Here is a 16,806-nt window from a genome sequence, read left to right as displayed (position 1 = left end):
CATCTTTATTTGGTTTAACCAACCCCAAAAAATATGATTTTCTATTTGAGTAAGGTTTAACTCTACAATATTACTGCTTGATTGATTTCCTTTTGTCAACCAGTCAGAAAGTAATGATTGACTGAGACCCAACAGATGATAAGTTAAGTGTTTATATGTTGGCCCTGCTTGACTTCAATGACCAGATGATAATTTGAAAGAGTATGTTTGAATTGACCAACCAACAGCCCAAAACCCATTAGATATTCTGTTTGGTATCATAACTTTTAAAAGAAAAGACTTCAACAATCATTTTTCAGTAGATTAATTAACTAATATTTCCCCTCAATTGTCTCTATTAGAGGTGAAATAAATGTCAAGAAGAAGTCAAAGACGTGTTTTTTCAGTGATATAATAAATCCATAAATCCAAAGTCCCTCAGTAAAAATACTGACTATCCAGTTCAGGCAAAGGGCTGCTATGATAAATGAGTCACGTGTCAATATGTGATAAACACATTTTAAAGAGGTACTGCAGAGAAAGCAATAAGACTATAAATGGAATATAATACCAGCGCTTTGGGTTCATGAAAAGTGCTTTGAAAATGAAATATATTATTATTATTATTATTATTAGTAAGAGTAAGAGATAATTAAAGGAACCAATTTGAGTCATCGTTTTAGCTCCATGTCCATCTGAAATTAGTCCTCGAAATGAAATCCTGAATAAACCTGATTCCTCACAAACTCACTATTACTACTCTCTATTAGCGGGGCCGTGTTTACACCATTAGCGAACTTCCTAAATGCATGGGATCACTGGGCCACAAGATCCATGGAGTGTTGTTATGGTCCTAACGCCAGATCCAGATATAGCTGGACACCATGGCGATAAAAATACCCAAACAGATGGGAGGGTTCACAGGGAAGAGGGGAGGCAGGGAGCACAACTATAAAAATTTCAGCAAGGAGGAGAACTGCAATTACAGCTGTTTGCCAACCTCTGCCTTCTATGTGGTTAGCAAAGGCCTTCAATGGATGCCCGTTCGGAGATAATGACCTCCCTGAGAGATACAAATGTAGGGATAATCATATACAGACCAGTGTAGCTGTAGTGGAGATGACGCTTGGTTTCCATTAGTTTCAACATGACTATTGGCCTAGAGTCGGAGCTGGGCCTTGCTTACATCGAGTCTTTGTCAGAGAAAAACAAAATACCTGCAAGGGATCAAGTGGCAATGCATTTGTAGCAAAGAAAAAGAGATTTAGAGAGAGATTTATGTGCAAATAAAATGGTTGAGCTGTGAGCAGTCATCCGCTGCCTGAAAATCTAACAATCGGTAAAAAAAAAAACAAGACTTGACATTTAATGTGGTTCAGTCTAAATGCTACAAGACCAGTTGCTCTGGAAAAAAAGCTTTCATGCTGACACAAAACAAAAAGGCAGTCAATTATTGATTGCTCATAAGGTCTTGTGTATGCTTATTAGAGGAAGAGCTTCCACATGATTTGACTGAGGAACACAGGGAAGGGGTGAATTTTGAAAATTCTGTTTTTACAAAGACAATTGCTTTATAAAAGCCTTTGAGGCATCAAGCACAGGAAGTTAGCTTCAGTAGTTGTTTAGACCCAATTTCAAGGAACTAAAAATGTTTCAGCTGTCACAGATGCTGTAAAGAAATGCCTGTTTCTATGAGAAAACATTTTCAAATCCGGGGCTAATCTGAGCTTACACTTCATCATCTCTTTCATAAACAAAAGGAGAACATGGTTGACTCATTTACACTACATGAGACAAAGCTGTGGGAAAATGTACTTCCTGTGTCTGTCACTAAGGTCAAAGAGTCAAAAGAGATTCTGCTGCATAATGAAATAAACCCCTGCTGCTAAAACGCCAAAATAAACATTTGGTGTGTAGGAATCTTCATGTAGGATGTCGATTGAAATTGGAGATGTACGAGAACAATGGTGTGGTCCTTTCATGGAGTCCATAAACCAACCTTGAGGATGCACTTACCAATTTGATGGCGACATATTCATTAGTATAGAGATTTTTTCCCAGCCGCAGCTCTCCAAAGTTCCCGCAGCCAATTTTTTTGCCCACACGGAAGTTTGGGCCGACCATAAGAACTCCAGAATTGGTCCCCGAACTCCGGCCCCCATGTCCAGTCCTGCTGCCTGCTGTCTTAGACATTTTTTTCCCTTCCTCTGTCTCTCCCTTGCCCCCTCTCTTGTCAAAATCCATAAGCTTGTGATACCCTGGCCTCTCCACGGTTATTCTCCAGCCATGCAAACCATAGAAATGCCAATAACAATGACAAGAGGATGCTTTAGAGAGAGGGAGGAAGACAAATCTCACAAGACAGAGGAAAGGTGTCGCTGCTAAAATGTGCAATGGTTCACAAGACCATTGAGAAAATGAGCTCAGACTACAGCTGAAGTTTGTCAAAAAGACAAACTTTTTGTCAGAGGGCTTCCCTTTTTCTCTTTGTGTTCCTCGTTTGTCAGACGGGGTCCTTTCTTGCGTGTTTCTCCAGCACCAGTCTCAGAGTAGCATTTCCCTGCCCGAGGAATAGGCAGGTTATGCTAGCTAGGCTGTGCCCACAGACACGCATACAATACTAGTCATAAAAAAGCACTCCGAATCCCGGCTACTGCATCCACAAGGCTACTTGGGAACATCTCCTGGAGTGCCTCATTCCTTCTGGTCAGCCTTCGGTGAAACAGTGGTTAGACTCCATGTTGCAGGGCCACAATAGACGAGGCAACCCAGAGTAGAGAGAAAACAGCCACGAGGAGGAGGACTGGGTTTGTTGTACTGGATATCTGCAAAAGTAAAAAAACAGACAGAAATCAAACCATGGGTTATGATGCCGAGTTTCATGTGTGCCATGTAGAGTCCGGATCATCTGTCACACTTGAGCTTGGCAGACAAACCTCACTCATTTCTGAAGTTTAGAATATTGTGTGGCCTGTTTTCAACAACATTCTGTTTAATAATTGTAAGTGAGATTGCCTCTCCAGTGACCACATTCAACACTTTCACTGTCAAATACTATACTGTATATGTATTATCTGTGAAGCAATTCATGCAACCAAAAATGTGTATGTGTATATATATATATATATATATATATATATTTATTTTATTTTTTTAACTAAATCATCTATTCCCACAACTCTTCATGGCCATAACGAGATTAAAATTTTCGGAGGGGGGGACTTTTTCATGAAGATCAAATTATGTCTACTGTTGCTATTCCTTACCAGAGCTGAAATGAGATCTTGTTCCAAACCAGTGCAAGGCAAACACGATAAAGCAATCAATATGAGCGTAGGCTAATTATTCAAAAGAAGGACCTCAGATGTGAAACGGTTTTCTTTTGCTATTAACACATAATATTTGGCTGTCATTTTTGTAGATTACAAAGTTGTATTTTAATAAACGAGACATTCCTATCTAATGTTATGAAACACTGAGATAGGTTTCAGGCTTGTTCTTCAACAGCTTTCGCTGGTGTGTAAATGCTCACATAAACAGAGAACCGGACAGTAAAAAAAGGCAAAGGCCAGGATTAGAAACAAATACAAACGTGCATTCACTTGAATATGGGTGTTTAACGGGGCAAAAAAAGTAAGAAAGTGATAAAATAGCAGACTACCCACACTATTGTGTATGCCTGTGCAAAACCGACATCCGAGTGTAATTTGACCATCTCTGTGCAGCTTTTTGAAAACAATCACATGCAGATGTCTCTGCTCTCCTAACTCCCCCATGTCCATGAGCTGAGATGTTGGTGGTGCTGGGAGGAGCAGGTAATGCAGGCACTAGCAATGGGCAGCTTATTTTTCCTTATGGAAAGGCACTTACACGGATCAATGGCTGCTGTAATGCCTCATCTCATCATAACATCTGCATCATTGGAAGGCATATTACTGAAGAGGATTTGCATACAGTCAGTCTAGTCTGCTGCTAGCTCAGCCTGTATCTGACAGACCAAGAAATCACCACAGGACTAAAATACAACAACGTCGGTCATAGGTATGCCGATGATGAGTGAAGTCTATCTAACGCTCTTTGAAATGTATAAAAATCACGCACCCATAAAATGCTGTTGTGATTTTAAATCTGTTGTACATGTAAATGTGTTCGACAAACAATTGCAGGGATGACATTTTCTCGAGGGCCTGTATTCGAATTACACAGGATACTGAAAAGTCTGACACGATTTGATACGCATGTGTGGGTAATGTTAACACACGCAGCCCACAAAGATCACAGAAAAAATCTGTCTGTAATCTGACCACTGCAGACAGCACAGACTGTGGAAAAAAAAAAAACAGAGAGCACATTTATAAGCTGGGCGTGCAGTCAATCATTACCACTGACATGTCTTCCTTGTGAACATGGCGCTCCTGCACGAGATGGAGAGGAGACCAAGCCCCACACGAACTCTAGTTGAAAGTATTTCAAATGAAACAGTGTGGTGGTGTTGGACTATGTGACAACACAAGAGGTGCAGCTCAGATCTTAGTCACGTATTGCCTCAGGAAACCCATTGGCAATGTTGGCCATTATACTGACGCTACCATCATTTCAGGAAGTTGCATATTGTTTTTTCATATCAGCTGTTTGTTGTAGCCGCCAGGCTATTTTTAAAAAGCACACACACACACACACAAAGCGAGTAGATACACAAGTGCTGAAGTGGCCCTTTTACACACACAGACACGACCAGCACTGTGAACGACATCACACGTACAGAAATGGAAAAAAAAAGAAGCAACGTTTTGAGGCAGAACAGAGGCTCCGACGACACTAGCTAGCTAGCTAGCACCAACACGACGCAGGAACCGATTTCTCGCCAACGTTCCAGTAATGAGTCCAACTCAGAACCAAGAGGTTCCACTCAACATTAGAACAGTGGAGCATCGCACCAGATTTGTAAAAATGTGTCCCCCTATACCTGCCTCTTTTCTTCTGGAGCTTGTGTCAATGGCTAGCTGGAGGCTAACTGTGGCTACCGACCTGGCAGCTGTCATGTAGCGTGAGTTATCGGCTGATCCAAAGTACCTGCCCCCCCCCGACTCCACTCTCTCTCTCTCTCTTCCCACGTTAGCACTCCATTTGTTTCCGGATACGAGATGACGTATAGAATATATAAATCGTACGAGCTTCACCCTGTCGAAACGTGCGTTCAGACAGCAACGTTACACCAGCTAGTTCGGCGGACAAGGCCAAATGTTCCAGGCTATCCTCGCGTTATAGTTAGTCAGCTCGGGTCGGCGTGATCACGTTGGGTCGTGCCCCAATTGGGTTTTATCCCGTTTTCTTGTGTTATACATATATATATATAAATATAAATGCAGCAACGACGGGGACATTAATCTAAAGACAGAGGTTTTGCCTCATGTTGTAGCCGAGTCGGCATGCCTCACACACACAGCTAGCCTGGCTAGCAGCCACCAAAAACCACCGTTCCTCTCTCTCGGCCCCTCCGACGCCCGATTAAAAACCCGACGGAACGTCAAGCGGTCCGGGGAGCAAACACAACAACCCGGCCAAGTGTTCGTGGGCTGACAACGATCACAAAGGGAACAAGTCGACGACGGGACGCGAGCATCACAGAGTCGCTGGTCGACATCAGCCATGCTAGCTGGTGAGTTTGTGACCGCTTAATAACACCGTCCCCCTGGTCGACGAGGCTACTCGTGCTGGAGTAACATTCGAGTAAAGGGCTTATTTCGTTTCACCTGAGCGTGGTCGTCTCTTCCGTTCACATCCCAGCCATGTCTTTCATCCCGCTGCCCACTGGCCGGGGGCAACTCCTTAATCCCGAACAAGCGACACTCGGCTCGCCAGCGGCAGCAGCCGGGGATCGCTTACCGCTTAGCACGACAGCTAGCCACTTAGCAAGCTAGCACACGGAACACCAGCGAGGACGTTGAGTCGTCGCTTTAAAAAAAGAACAACAACAACAAACAAAAAAACCAACAACAACTGTCGACTGAATATCAGTCGGAGGAGCGGAGTGTGTTACCTTTTCAAAACGACTGCGACCGACACCCAGTCGGAGTCATGTTTGTGTTTCCCTTCGTGGATTTCTTCTCCTCATTTCTCTCGTCGTCAAGTTGCTATGATTGGGCCGCTGTCCCTTTAAGGCCGCCGAGGCACCGCGTCACTGCGCTACGCCGGAAAACGGACGCAACTGGTTTGGTGAATAGATCAAGAACATCAGGCGCAGCGCAGCCGCCGCTGCACATCTGCGCCTGGACCACAGGGCCCGTTCGACCTGTTTGACAAATGTGAACTCTTCATTATGTTTATGAATCAAGGAAGTATATGGAAGAGGATTTGAGCCACACGTGACTTTTTGGTTTGTTTTATAAAGTCAGTCACTGTTTCCGTGTCACTTGTGGTCCTTTACGAAGTTTGAGTTAACTACGCTCAGTTTTCATTTGAACCTTTTCAGCTCTTTGATTTGTTGAATTAAGTTCAACCTTTTATTCTTTTTCAGCTCAAACGTCTCTCTAGTAGTGTAAGTTGCGTCACATGAATCACAGGTATATATGAAAGTTAAGTCTTCTGAGGTAGGAACCTCCAAACCCTCATTTTTTAAAGTTTATATTGTAGCTTATTACAGTCATCATAGATCATCGTTTACCACTCTTTAAAGAACGAAATTATCCATCACTTAGGTGTGAGTGACAATATCATGCTGAATATACCTGTATACCTGCACCAGACCAGATTGTCATCCACTTGTTTGACAAATTTTAACTTTTTCACGCAAGTGAAGTTAAGATGTTGTGAAGACATTAAATCATCTGCAACCCAGTAAACGTGAGCCTCACAACTCTGTTCTTTATTTTGACAATTTAACACAAAATAGAGCAATTGTTGCCTCGAATATGATCTACTCAAACATGGATTTTTATTTATGCCACAGGTTGAACACTATCAGAATCAATTACCGCTTCAAATACCGTACGTCACCAAATGACACACGGATTTGTTTTTAAACTGATGTGGAATTTAAACCACATTTATTTAACAACTATTGACGCTTTGTTCATCTTTTCCATCACAAACTGAAGATTTCACTCAATCTATAATAAAAATGTCAATTTAATGATTTTACAATTAATCAACTGGTTGGTTGATAGGAATAAACTCTCAGTTTTTCATATATCTCAGACATGAAGATTTCCTGGTTTTCCTTTTCTTCTGTCAACAAGCTTTTCACATGATTGTACGTGTGTTACCGGTGTGACAACAAACATCTAGTAAACAGGAAATTTAGCACAAATAAGTTTATTTCACATTTGTATTTTTACAGTGCTTCGTTACGATGAGGAGCTTTTCTCTCGTCATTATTACCATGTAGCTTCTTGGCACTGTCGCCTGCTAAATAATGCTGAAGGAGAGAATCTTTAAATGTGGTGCTAACGCCGCTTTTTGGCTTGTTGTCTGTGATGGAACAAACAACCGCCTCCTTTCAGCAAACTCATAACCCCGGGCAAGCTGAAACCAAACTATAGCTGTTATTTAAAGCAGACCCAAATTAGACTTTGTCTTCCTCTGAAAATATGTGACTGTACAGCTTATGCATTGCTTTAGACAGACAGGCATTCAGTAAGATGCTTCTTATAAAAAATCATATTCTTTTCACTGTCTGTTGTGCACGAACAAGGCAGTAGGTGCCTCTTTGCCTTTATTGCCCTTTCTTCTCCCACACAGGATTTCTTCAGGTGTTCCACCAGAAAGGGAAACTTCTGGCCGTGTTTGCCAGGTGTACAAGTCCATTACAGCCCCAGGTGATGGTGAAGTACGGCTTTACTGGAACAAGCGGTCTGAAGGGACAGGCTACAGTTTTTAGTCACTGACGATGGTGGAACCCCCAGGGCCGAGCCGTGCTGTTGTATGATGGGCCAGAACACCGGTGGGAGGGCGAGCTCGGTGGACAGCACTCCCACAACAGGCGGGTGAGGTGGGTGGCTGAAGCGCTCCCCCCTCATGAAAGGGAAAAGTGGAGGGGAGTGAAGTCGGAGCGAGCTCCGTGAGATTTCAGAGTCTGAGGCAGCGAGAGGAGGGCAAACATCCCTAACATGAGGAGGAGGAGGAGGTCGAGGAGGGATGTTGCTGTCGGTGCATGATGTGACGACGTCCTGTTTGTCTTCAGTCTCGGCTTCCTCCGGTCCCACCTTCCTGCGATGCGACGTCTCCTCCAGACTGCTGTCTCTGGAGAGCGAGGAGCACTTCTGATCTTTACGAAACTTTGCCCTCCTGTTCTTGAACCACACCTGCAAGAGAGAGAGATTAAAGAACTATATGGTAAGTTTATTGATTTCAGGCAATTTCCAAGGGCTTTGTATAGACATTTAAAATTTAGAAAAAACTGGAAACAAACTTTAAAAGACTAAATTTAAAAAAAGGTGCATTTAAGATTTGGAAGCAAACCTGATGAACTAAAAATTGTATAAAAACTAGATTAAAATTAAAACATAACAGTAAAAGGCAGCAGAAAATAGCAAGATTTTAAGTCTGATTTTTTGCATAACTGCTCCATTAGTATAATTTATTCATGTACAGAAAGACAATTATATACTGTAACCAGTATATACACCATTCAGCTACACACACACACACACACACACACACACACACACACACTCCTCATATTAAACACTTTCTTCACCTCATTAAATTTACATGATTGGGAATTAATATCGATATCAATAGGTAGGGGTAGGTAGCAGGGTTTTATTCGTCCATACTTTCCGGCTACTGTTCACCATTAACCAACAGCCACTGTCATGCAGTGTTGGAGTCAGGTTTACAGTCGGGTTCTGGGTGGATGTGCGCTCTCACCTGAATGCGAGCCTCGGGCAGGTTGATGCAAACAGCCAGCCTCTCTCTCATGCCGACATCTGGGTACTGCGTCTGTTGGAAGGCTTTCTCCAGAGCCTGCAACTGGGACACGGTGAACGCCGTGCGGCTGCGCCGCTGCTTCTGCTGGTTCCCATAGCGAGCCTCCAGAATCAGCTCTGGCAGGACAGAAAGAGAGAAAGAGAAAAAAATCATTAAAATATAATATCTGAGTCATTAGAGGGTCTACAGAATTAAAAAATTTAAAAGCTTTTTTTTTTTTTTTACCAAAGCAGGACCAAAACCCTAAGAATTGATGCTAAAATGAAAAAAAGCAGTGAAAAGAGTTGTTCATTTCAATGCCATGATTAAAACCTGTATGATGAATTAATTTCAGTTAGTTATGTCTCTCTTTAAGCTGCATTTTTTAATTGATAATGTTGAAATTCCACCTCTTTTTCTTTATTTTGACTAGTTATTGATGAATTAATGCTTCATTTGTAAATTATTTTATACTAATTAACATATATATATATACTACATTAAAATATCAGTTGATGAAATACTTAGTCTGTTTGTACATGGATCAATAAATTCAATGGTAAAATGATTTATCATAAAAAATGATGGTCCAAATAGACATTAATAAATTAAATATTTTGCAGCTGTTTCCATGACACTTGTGGTCCTCTATACTCAGTTCTCATTTTAACTATGAACCTTTTTAATGTGTTGCATGAAGTTCAACCTTTTCTTTTTTGAGACTAAAACAAATCTTCACATATGCACATTAGTCTTTAGTAGTGAAATTTGCATCACATGCATCACGTATATCTGAAAGTAAAGTCTTCTGAGGCAGGCATCTCCAAACCCACATTTGTTTTAGTTTATATTGTAGGTTATGAAAGTCATAATAGATCATTGTTTACCCCTTTTTATGAAGTGGGGGTGTGAATATTATTAGACATTGTATAATAAAACTATTACCAGCAACATGTCCTTTATTTTCTGGAGTGAACATATGGTGCAGAAAAATGCCCCCCCTGTAAGTGGTACAAGATTATACATTATATTATCTAATTATTATAACTGTATAACATTGTAGTTAGTTGAGGTGGATCTAATTTCAACTATCTCATATACTGTTGGTTAGTTTCATTAATAAAAATGATATTTCAAAGACCTCACACGTGTTGATGTATATGAAAGACACTAATCTTTAGGGGGATTTAAAAGTAACCTTTTTACTTTTCTTGAGCATATAGATTTAGATTTACTGTCCACTGTTGCCCCTCTTTCTTTTCTTACTGGGTACTAAGTTGGTCAGTTGAGATCTCTCAACCCTCCCCAGGCGGCTTAATCACACCATGACTCATGTGACCCCACCGACTCACATGTGACCTCTACACTCTCAACCCCCACTAGTCCCTGAGAGGAGGAGGCCTTTTGGACGAGGAGTGGAAAAAAATGCAACTCCGCCAATGTCCATATAGCACACAAAAGTTTGCATATAGTGTGTTTGTATATTGTAAATAAGTCAATGTTACATGTTGAATTGTATTCTTTAAAACTAGTGCCTCAATGGTTCCAGAAGCTTCTAACATTCCTCTTTGTCACGTTGTGGCTGTGAGCAGGACCCCGGGGACCCACCTGCCAGCCTCTCGGCCACAGAGAGGTTGTGGACCGCGGGCCCCGCGGCGGAGTACGCGTGGTACTGCTCCGCCATCTGGTGGTGCAGGTCGAACAGCATGGAGTTGACGCCGTGCAGGTACACACCGCCGCCGGACGTCCCGCAGAAATTCATCGAGTTCATAGTGTGAATCTTGGGAAAACAGAAGTATTAATTCAGCTGACTGAAGGGTGTATTTTTTTTAAAAGAATATATGGATGTGGAGGAGACATTAAAGCGTTTCAATTCTGTACATTCTGTCCTGAAACTGTTTTTTTTTAATAGCCTCACTTGATAATTAAGATTGGGGTTAATCTCCCGGGGACAAGGCAGCAAATCTGACAAATGAATGAGTGAACATGTTTTTCCTTTTTTAAAACTTGATAAAACTGATAAGCGAGAAATAGAAAGTGAGAATGAACTATCAGAGGAACAAACATAGGTCTGAAGATTCCCTCTATTTTGTATGTTCTCCTTCATTAGTCACCGTTCAGACTGTAAGCTCAAATTTTTATAATGGATAAAGTTTGCATAATACCGAAACATTGTGTTAAGGGGGTTTCTTATTTCTTTTATATACAAGTTTGGATGTAAACTCATTGCATTATTGAACATATGTCATATGATATCCACCACACAAGTAACACACAGCAGAACTGTTCCCTCATCCCTCAGTCAGTTTCGCTGATGAAAACATATATATATATATGTTTATATTTAAAGGCAGGTGTGTAAGTCCTCGGCCGTTTACCTGAGATCTGGAACCCCCGAGCAGAACGCCTGAGATCCCGGTGCGTAATTACGCACGACGGGTCGAGCTGTGTAGTCCAGTAATTCCCAGTCCTGCTACTTTCGGGCCTTGTATCCTCGCACAGCAGCAGCTCTGCTCTTTGTCGTGCCACGGATCTCGTTCCCCAGAAACCCATTCTCACCCACGACTATTTAAGAAGCATTTACCCAGGCTCCCCTCAGCCATTAGCCAATAGAAAGAAAGGTATTAGCCGGGATTAGGTGGGATGAGGGAAGAGAGGGGGGCTGCAAGGGGCTCAAGTTTTTGAAACTATTGAACTTGAGAGATTTATGCCAAGGACCCCCCCCCCCCCCCCCCCCCTATAAGCGAGCGTTTCATTCCCTCCCGTTAAAACAATTAAAACAATGTGGTCGGCTAATCTCCGAGGCAGGACAGATTAAAATAACAGCCTTTGATTGTCCTCTCCCTTCGCAGCCCCCTTTTCTCCCACACCGCTGCCGGTGACAGAGGGGGGCTTCTCCGAGGGGTTTGTTTTGCTAACAGGCTCCATATTTTGCCCATGAACTGTCACCGTGTGAAGTTAATCTGGAGCCTGTTCCATGAGAGCAATTTCTTAAGATGCAGCTGAGCTAAATGAGGAAGCTTCTTTTTCTTTTTTTTTCCAAGGGAGAGAGAGAAAAAAAACCTCAAATTGTCCCCAAAACGAAGTCCTCCCGTGGCAGCTTATCATTTTACAGGCACCAACAGGACCTATAAACCACTCTCCATTGGTGTAGAGTAAAAGACCATTCATCACAACACTGTAGTGCCTGTGTCGGCCCACAGCTTCTTCTGTTTTTGCACCATATTGCAGAAGTAAAAACCCTTTTTCTAACAATTATCTGACAGCTGCAGTAAAAGATCATGTTAGAGTAGGATTTTAAGAAAAGCAGCTGCAGAGCCTGACATATCCTGACCGTGAATTATTATGGTTTAATCTCCAAAAAACACCGGTGACTACACGTCCCACAATGCAACTCAACAGCATCTTTCATACAAGACTTGTTCTGCCTCCCATCAACTTACATCTTTTAAACTCCGCACATCCAGGTTATAAAGAAGATTTCCTGTTCGAAAATTAACATATATATATATGTATTTCTATGTATAGTTTTGGTTTAATCCCCTCCAGAAACCACAGAATATATTATACAACTGTCACAGGCTGAATCACACTTGTGACTATAGTCTTTTAAAGTAACTGAACATGTGGACCACGGCACCATTGTGGAATCCTCATGTGTAGTTTAAGGCGCGTCAGTAATCTTCCCTGAATAAACTTATCCCGGCTGATGGGAAATGCCTGAGAGGGGGGAAATCATGTCGCTCACCCACATAGTTTCAGAGAACTTTTTTTTTTCTTCTTCTATGTATACGTCCCAAGATCACAAATCTTTCTCAACATTCTCTATGAATGTCAACACTAGTTTCAAAGAAAGAAGAGGTTGGTGGGTTTAAAAAAACTCTTTACGATACTCTGGATTCATTTCGAGGTTTACTTATTCTCCACTTGTGAGGTTTATTCAAATGCCATTTGCATTTAATTTATTTTATTTACAAAAAATGGAAAGTGAAAAAAAAACTTCCTTGACAAAAGGTCACAATGAGCATTTTGCTGTATTTTTTCTGCACAAAAAACTCATGTGAAGCCATTTTTTTTTAGTTTCTAATGTAGAGATGTGTTTGTTACAACTTCCGGGACCAAATAAAAGCTTAAACTACAACAGTGGTAGTCATACGAAACCCACATGACGTTTCTAATGTAACGTTCCCTCTGTTGTACTGCGGAGCTGTTTTCTCGCATTTTAAAATTTTTTAAATGCACATTCCCATCCAACAAACGTGCCCAACAAGAGGCCACAGGTACATTCCTGCACCGGAACCAGCTGCAGATGAAGAAAAATTGGTTATTTTCCTTGTTTTAAATCAACATGTGAGAAGTCTCCACCGCCGTGCACTGTGAGGGTGTCGACCACTAACCATGGTTCACTTCTTCCTCTCACACAATAAACAGCTCAGACTCCCGAAATATGTGAAAATGTTTGTGCTCTCTTTCCCCCCCCCCTTTGGCTTTACTTTTTCCTCCTCCTCTTGCCGTTCTTGGCTGTCAAGCTATATTAGTGTCCGATAGAAATAAGTCATTTAGAAGAGCCTCTGTCGGCCAGCCCCTCAGCCCCACTAAAAGCTCCAGGATTAGGTCCCAGAGGCCTTTGTCTCCGCAGCCCGCAGGATTAGGGGAGATTTACTGCGAAGAGAGAAAAAAAGTAGTTATTTCATGGCACTTTCATGATGAAACCTGGCCAAAGCTGTGTTGGCTGGGGGGATTAGAGGCACACAAAGAGTGTGGTTGTGTGTGTGACCCTCCCCATCCCAGAGCAGCTACCAGGACTCACTCATTGGCCCCCCCTCCTCCGGATCCTTTCCCCTCCTGCAGGCCAGCAGGGCTCGGGCCAGGTTCACCTCCTACCCATCAAGACGACCAGGGTTCAGTCTTCAACTGGCTCTTCACCTCTCAGGCGTCCGAAAACTCACTGACTGATTTCTTCATCCTCAAAATCCCCACAGTAACTCATTGGACGCTAATATCATATTCCATTTGTCCTTCAGTTAATCAGCAGTTTTAGGAAACAGGGATCGGTGCAGTAGGTCTAACTGACGGCATGTAAATATATATAAGTATGTTGCATTAAAAGACTCGAGGTGCACTGGTAAAAGGGAACAGTGGATTTCAGTCCCTCCTGTAGTGTTTGAAACTGCTTGAAAGGACTTATCCTGGTCTTAGAGGATCCACTTACACATGCATGGATTACAGGGAACAAAAGACAAAAAGCTGAGCCTCATCACCGACGACAGTCTCACCGCTGAACAGGTGAAACCTTGCACATAGTTTAATAACGGTTGTCACGGAGCGGAGGGAATTAAACAGACCTTACAGCTCGGCGTAAAGTTAGAGAAATGGTGGCGTGAATAGTCACCGTCAAAACATCCCGTCTTTATCCCGCGCAATGTCGATGAATGTACATGAAGATATTAAAGTTGGGCTGTTATAAGCCACATTTATTTTGATATGCTGTAAATAGGCCTTTATGAATCATTTAATGCCGGAAAAGGCAATGAGTAAAAGAAAATAGGCCTAATTAACTGTTTGTTTTATGACTGTATTTGAGCATCAGCTTATTGGATCATTTCACTGTGTTTGGAAGCTCTGGGATCCTACAGAAATTTACATCACTGTTTCTGGTGCCACTTTCTAATGAGGCTACCTTTACAAAGGATTTACTGACTAAGGATTTTATAAATCACTTACAGATGCTATAGGCCATTGTCAGGAACTCTTGGGTTTTAAAAATCCCTTTCTTGGGGTCATTATGACTGCAGATTTGATGATTAAAACTGTTGGAGTGAAGCTTTGATGGCTTGTTAGACAGTATGAAATCATTACCAATTTATGGATTTCACAACTTACTAACTTTCCCTGATTTTTCAACTGTTAATAAAGCCAGTGTCTACATCTACAACGGTAAAGTGTGATTTATCAGAAAGTTGTGTCAAAAGTGAAAGTGGACGGAAATGATTTTGTAAGATCTGTGAGGTTTGTATAACCTGAACCCAATATTAAAAGAGCGAAACAAACCAATGTCCAATTAATCTCATTTGATGCATTAAAGGTCAGCAAATGGTGAAAAAGTCCAGCATGACATCTTTTAATTGTTTTGTTTAGTCTACATTTAAAAATAAAAAAAAATAAAAATGTTCACAATTTATTTTCAAAGAACACCATATATTCACATTTTAAAATTTGGTAAAGAAAAATGTCCCCCAATTTTTATTTCCCTTTTTCTGTTTTTACTTTAAAATAATTTGAAATACTAACGCATTTGTTTGTTTGTTTGGGTTTCAGTATCTTTGCCTCTGTGTGAGTGACATGAAAATATGAACTAACTGGATCAGTTGTTAAATAATAAATGTGGACTCCAGCTGTGGGCCCTCTGGCAACATGTTTTGTGGCTGGAGAAAATAATTTGACCTGTAAACTAATTGGAGCTTTCACTGTGATTTTGGTGGTTAAAGATATGGGTCCTAGTGAGAGGAGACAAAAAAAAGTATTGACTCACAAACATCGTGGAGAAAGCTCCAGGACCCAACAGATTCAATGAATCCCAACCAGAGAACGTATAAAATATATGGTTAAAAGAAAATTGAAGTGGACAAATAATTTTCTGTCATTTGACCAATCAATTAATATGCTTTAGACTTCATCCACCTTTTTGAATTGTGTTGATTCGTGGCATAATTAAATAGACCGATGGAAAATGGTTCTGTTGAGAGAAATGAAAGAGGAGGGAGGGTTACATTTTCTTCCTTTTTGTCCTAAAGAAGTTTTTGTTTAAGTCTCCTGTTTAACAGATGTTTTATGAAGCAAAACTCCCTTATGTCCAGGCTTTCTTTAATTACTTATCAATGGTGGAAATTTGTATTGACAAGGGCCTGTCAGGAGGGGACCTTTGTAGTTGTCAGTTATCTCAAAGGAAGGCCCCCTCGGACACCGAGTGGATCGATCGGCATGCAAAACACAACTGAGGGGCCTTCTGGGGGCCCTCGGTGTCGGTGGTGCGGGAGCATGTGGGCCAAAGCAGCGAGAGCAGGCGGAGGAGCTAAAGACTTCTTCATCAATAGGGCCGGCTGGCCTTTGACCTGAGGGAGCCGCGGAGAGCAGGCGGCAGGTCAGGCGGTCTTCTTAAGCCCCTCCGAGTGCCAGGATCACGCTGTGAGGCCTGACACCGGCTATGACACAGTCGGGGCTTAGAGTGACATTGACCTGGCTGCAAACACACCAAGTACACACACAACAAGCCCAAATATACACACGCACACACTATGAGGTGGCTTCGCTTCAGCGTGTGCAATCTTAATGAAAATATGGATGCAAAGTTTTTACCGAACAAACCGATGCATTAGAGTGATAAAATGAAGATCTGCGAGTCTTACAAATGCATCAGACTATATAATAATTCCCCCTTTATATCTACGACCCAGAGATTTATCGGCTTCCAATTAGGTTCTTATGATCTGCTGCATGGCCCCTGGGAGCGTAGCAACGAGCGGCTACACCCGCAGATCAATTTGAGGGACTGAGTAAAGATCAGACTCTTAATTGGACGAGAGTGCTAAAGATTAAAGAGAGAGAGTGAAAGAGAGAGAGAGCGAGGGCCAGGCAGCTGTGGGTATCCCCGGGGGTCGGGGGCACCCACAGTGGGCTCGGCTGGGGTGCAGGGTTTTAACTCGGGCCACACAGAGAAAACAGACCCCGGGTGTATTAAAGCCCCGGCGATAATACGAAGTGTGTACACAACGACTTTCTTCTACTTCCGAGGAGGTTTGAGCTTCGTGCGAGTGAAGAGGAATGAAGTCACACGGAGCTGCGGAGAGAGTGAGAACGTTTAACATGAATAAAGTGAAGAACTGACCTAGCACAAAGCTTCATCCCAATGGATCAGGT

At 42.0% G+C, this 16,806-nt stretch overlaps 2 protein-coding genes and 1 long non-coding RNA gene across 9 annotated transcripts in view; 1 reads left to right on the top strand and 2 right to left on the bottom strand.

Annotated features, from left to right (window-relative positions):
• csnk1g2b (casein kinase 1, gamma 2b) overlaps positions 1-6,176 on the bottom strand; it is a 34,557-nt gene extending 28,381 nt beyond the window's left edge. For 4 of the 6 annotated variants that reach the window (XM_035647339.2, XM_035647337.2, XM_035647336.2 and 1 more), the window contains exons 1-2: positions 6,020-6,176; positions 1,996-2,804 (exon numbers count right to left, since the gene is read on the bottom strand). In XM_035647339.2, coding sequence (XP_035503232.1) covers positions 1,996-2,223 — 228 coding nt within the window. In that variant the 5' untranslated portion in view covers positions 2,224-2,804; positions 6,020-6,176. Of the gene's footprint in view, positions 1-1,995; positions 2,805-4,945; positions 5,039-5,732; positions 5,901-6,019 lie in introns of those variants that run through there. The other 2 variants (XM_047336695.1, XM_047336696.1) reach the window with 2 other exon arrangements.
• LOC118318056 lies at positions 5,160-10,630 on the top strand. Its single transcript, XR_004795609.2, has 3 exons — positions 5,160-5,638; positions 7,720-8,313; positions 10,482-10,630. It is a non-coding gene; the product is annotated as an uncharacterized LOC118318056 (long non-coding RNA).
• On the bottom strand, positions 6,979-11,574 carry zgc:101100 (uncharacterized protein LOC445169 homolog). 2 transcript variants are annotated; one of them, XM_035647346.2, is made up of 4 exons: positions 11,268-11,574; positions 10,498-10,669; positions 8,851-9,026; positions 6,980-8,282 (listed from the first exon to the last, which is right to left on the bottom strand). In XM_035647346.2, the coding sequence occupies exons 2-4, from the start codon at positions 10,658-10,660 to the stop codon at positions 7,785-7,787; spliced, it is 837 nt and encodes a 278-aa protein (XP_035503239.1). In that variant the 5' UTR covers positions 10,661-10,669; positions 11,268-11,574; the 3' UTR covers positions 6,980-7,784. The 2 variants fall into 2 exon arrangements, with proteins under 2 accessions (XP_047192654.1, XP_035503239.1); XM_047336698.1 differs by lacking the exon at positions 11,268-11,574 and having other exon boundaries at positions 6,979-8,282; positions 10,498-11,174.
• Between the last annotated feature and the right edge of the window lie 5,232 nt (positions 11,575-16,806).

This window comes from Scophthalmus maximus, chromosome 13 (assembly GCF_022379125.1).
Source record: "Scophthalmus maximus strain ysfricsl-2021 chromosome 13, ASM2237912v1, whole genome shotgun sequence".
NCBI classification, from domain to species: Eukaryota; Metazoa; Chordata; class Actinopteri; order Pleuronectiformes; family Scophthalmidae; genus Scophthalmus; species Scophthalmus maximus.
Note: the sequence above shows the minus strand (reverse complement) of the source record. Positions and strands in the feature narration are given on the sequence as shown.

Coding starts and splice junctions, on each gene's coding strand:
- zgc:101100 (XM_035647346.2), bottom strand. CDS start 10,660: ATGAACTCGATGAATTTCTGCGGGACGTCCGGCGGCGGTGTGTACCTG. Junction 9,027..10,497: donor TGTGGCCGAGAGGCTGGCAG/GTGGGTCCCCGG, acceptor CTGTCCTGCCAG/AGCTGATTCTGGAGGCTCGC. Junction 8,283..8,850: donor TGCCCGAGGCTCGCATTCAG/GTGAGAGCGCAC, acceptor TCTCTCTTGCAG/GTGTGGTTCAAGAACAGGAG.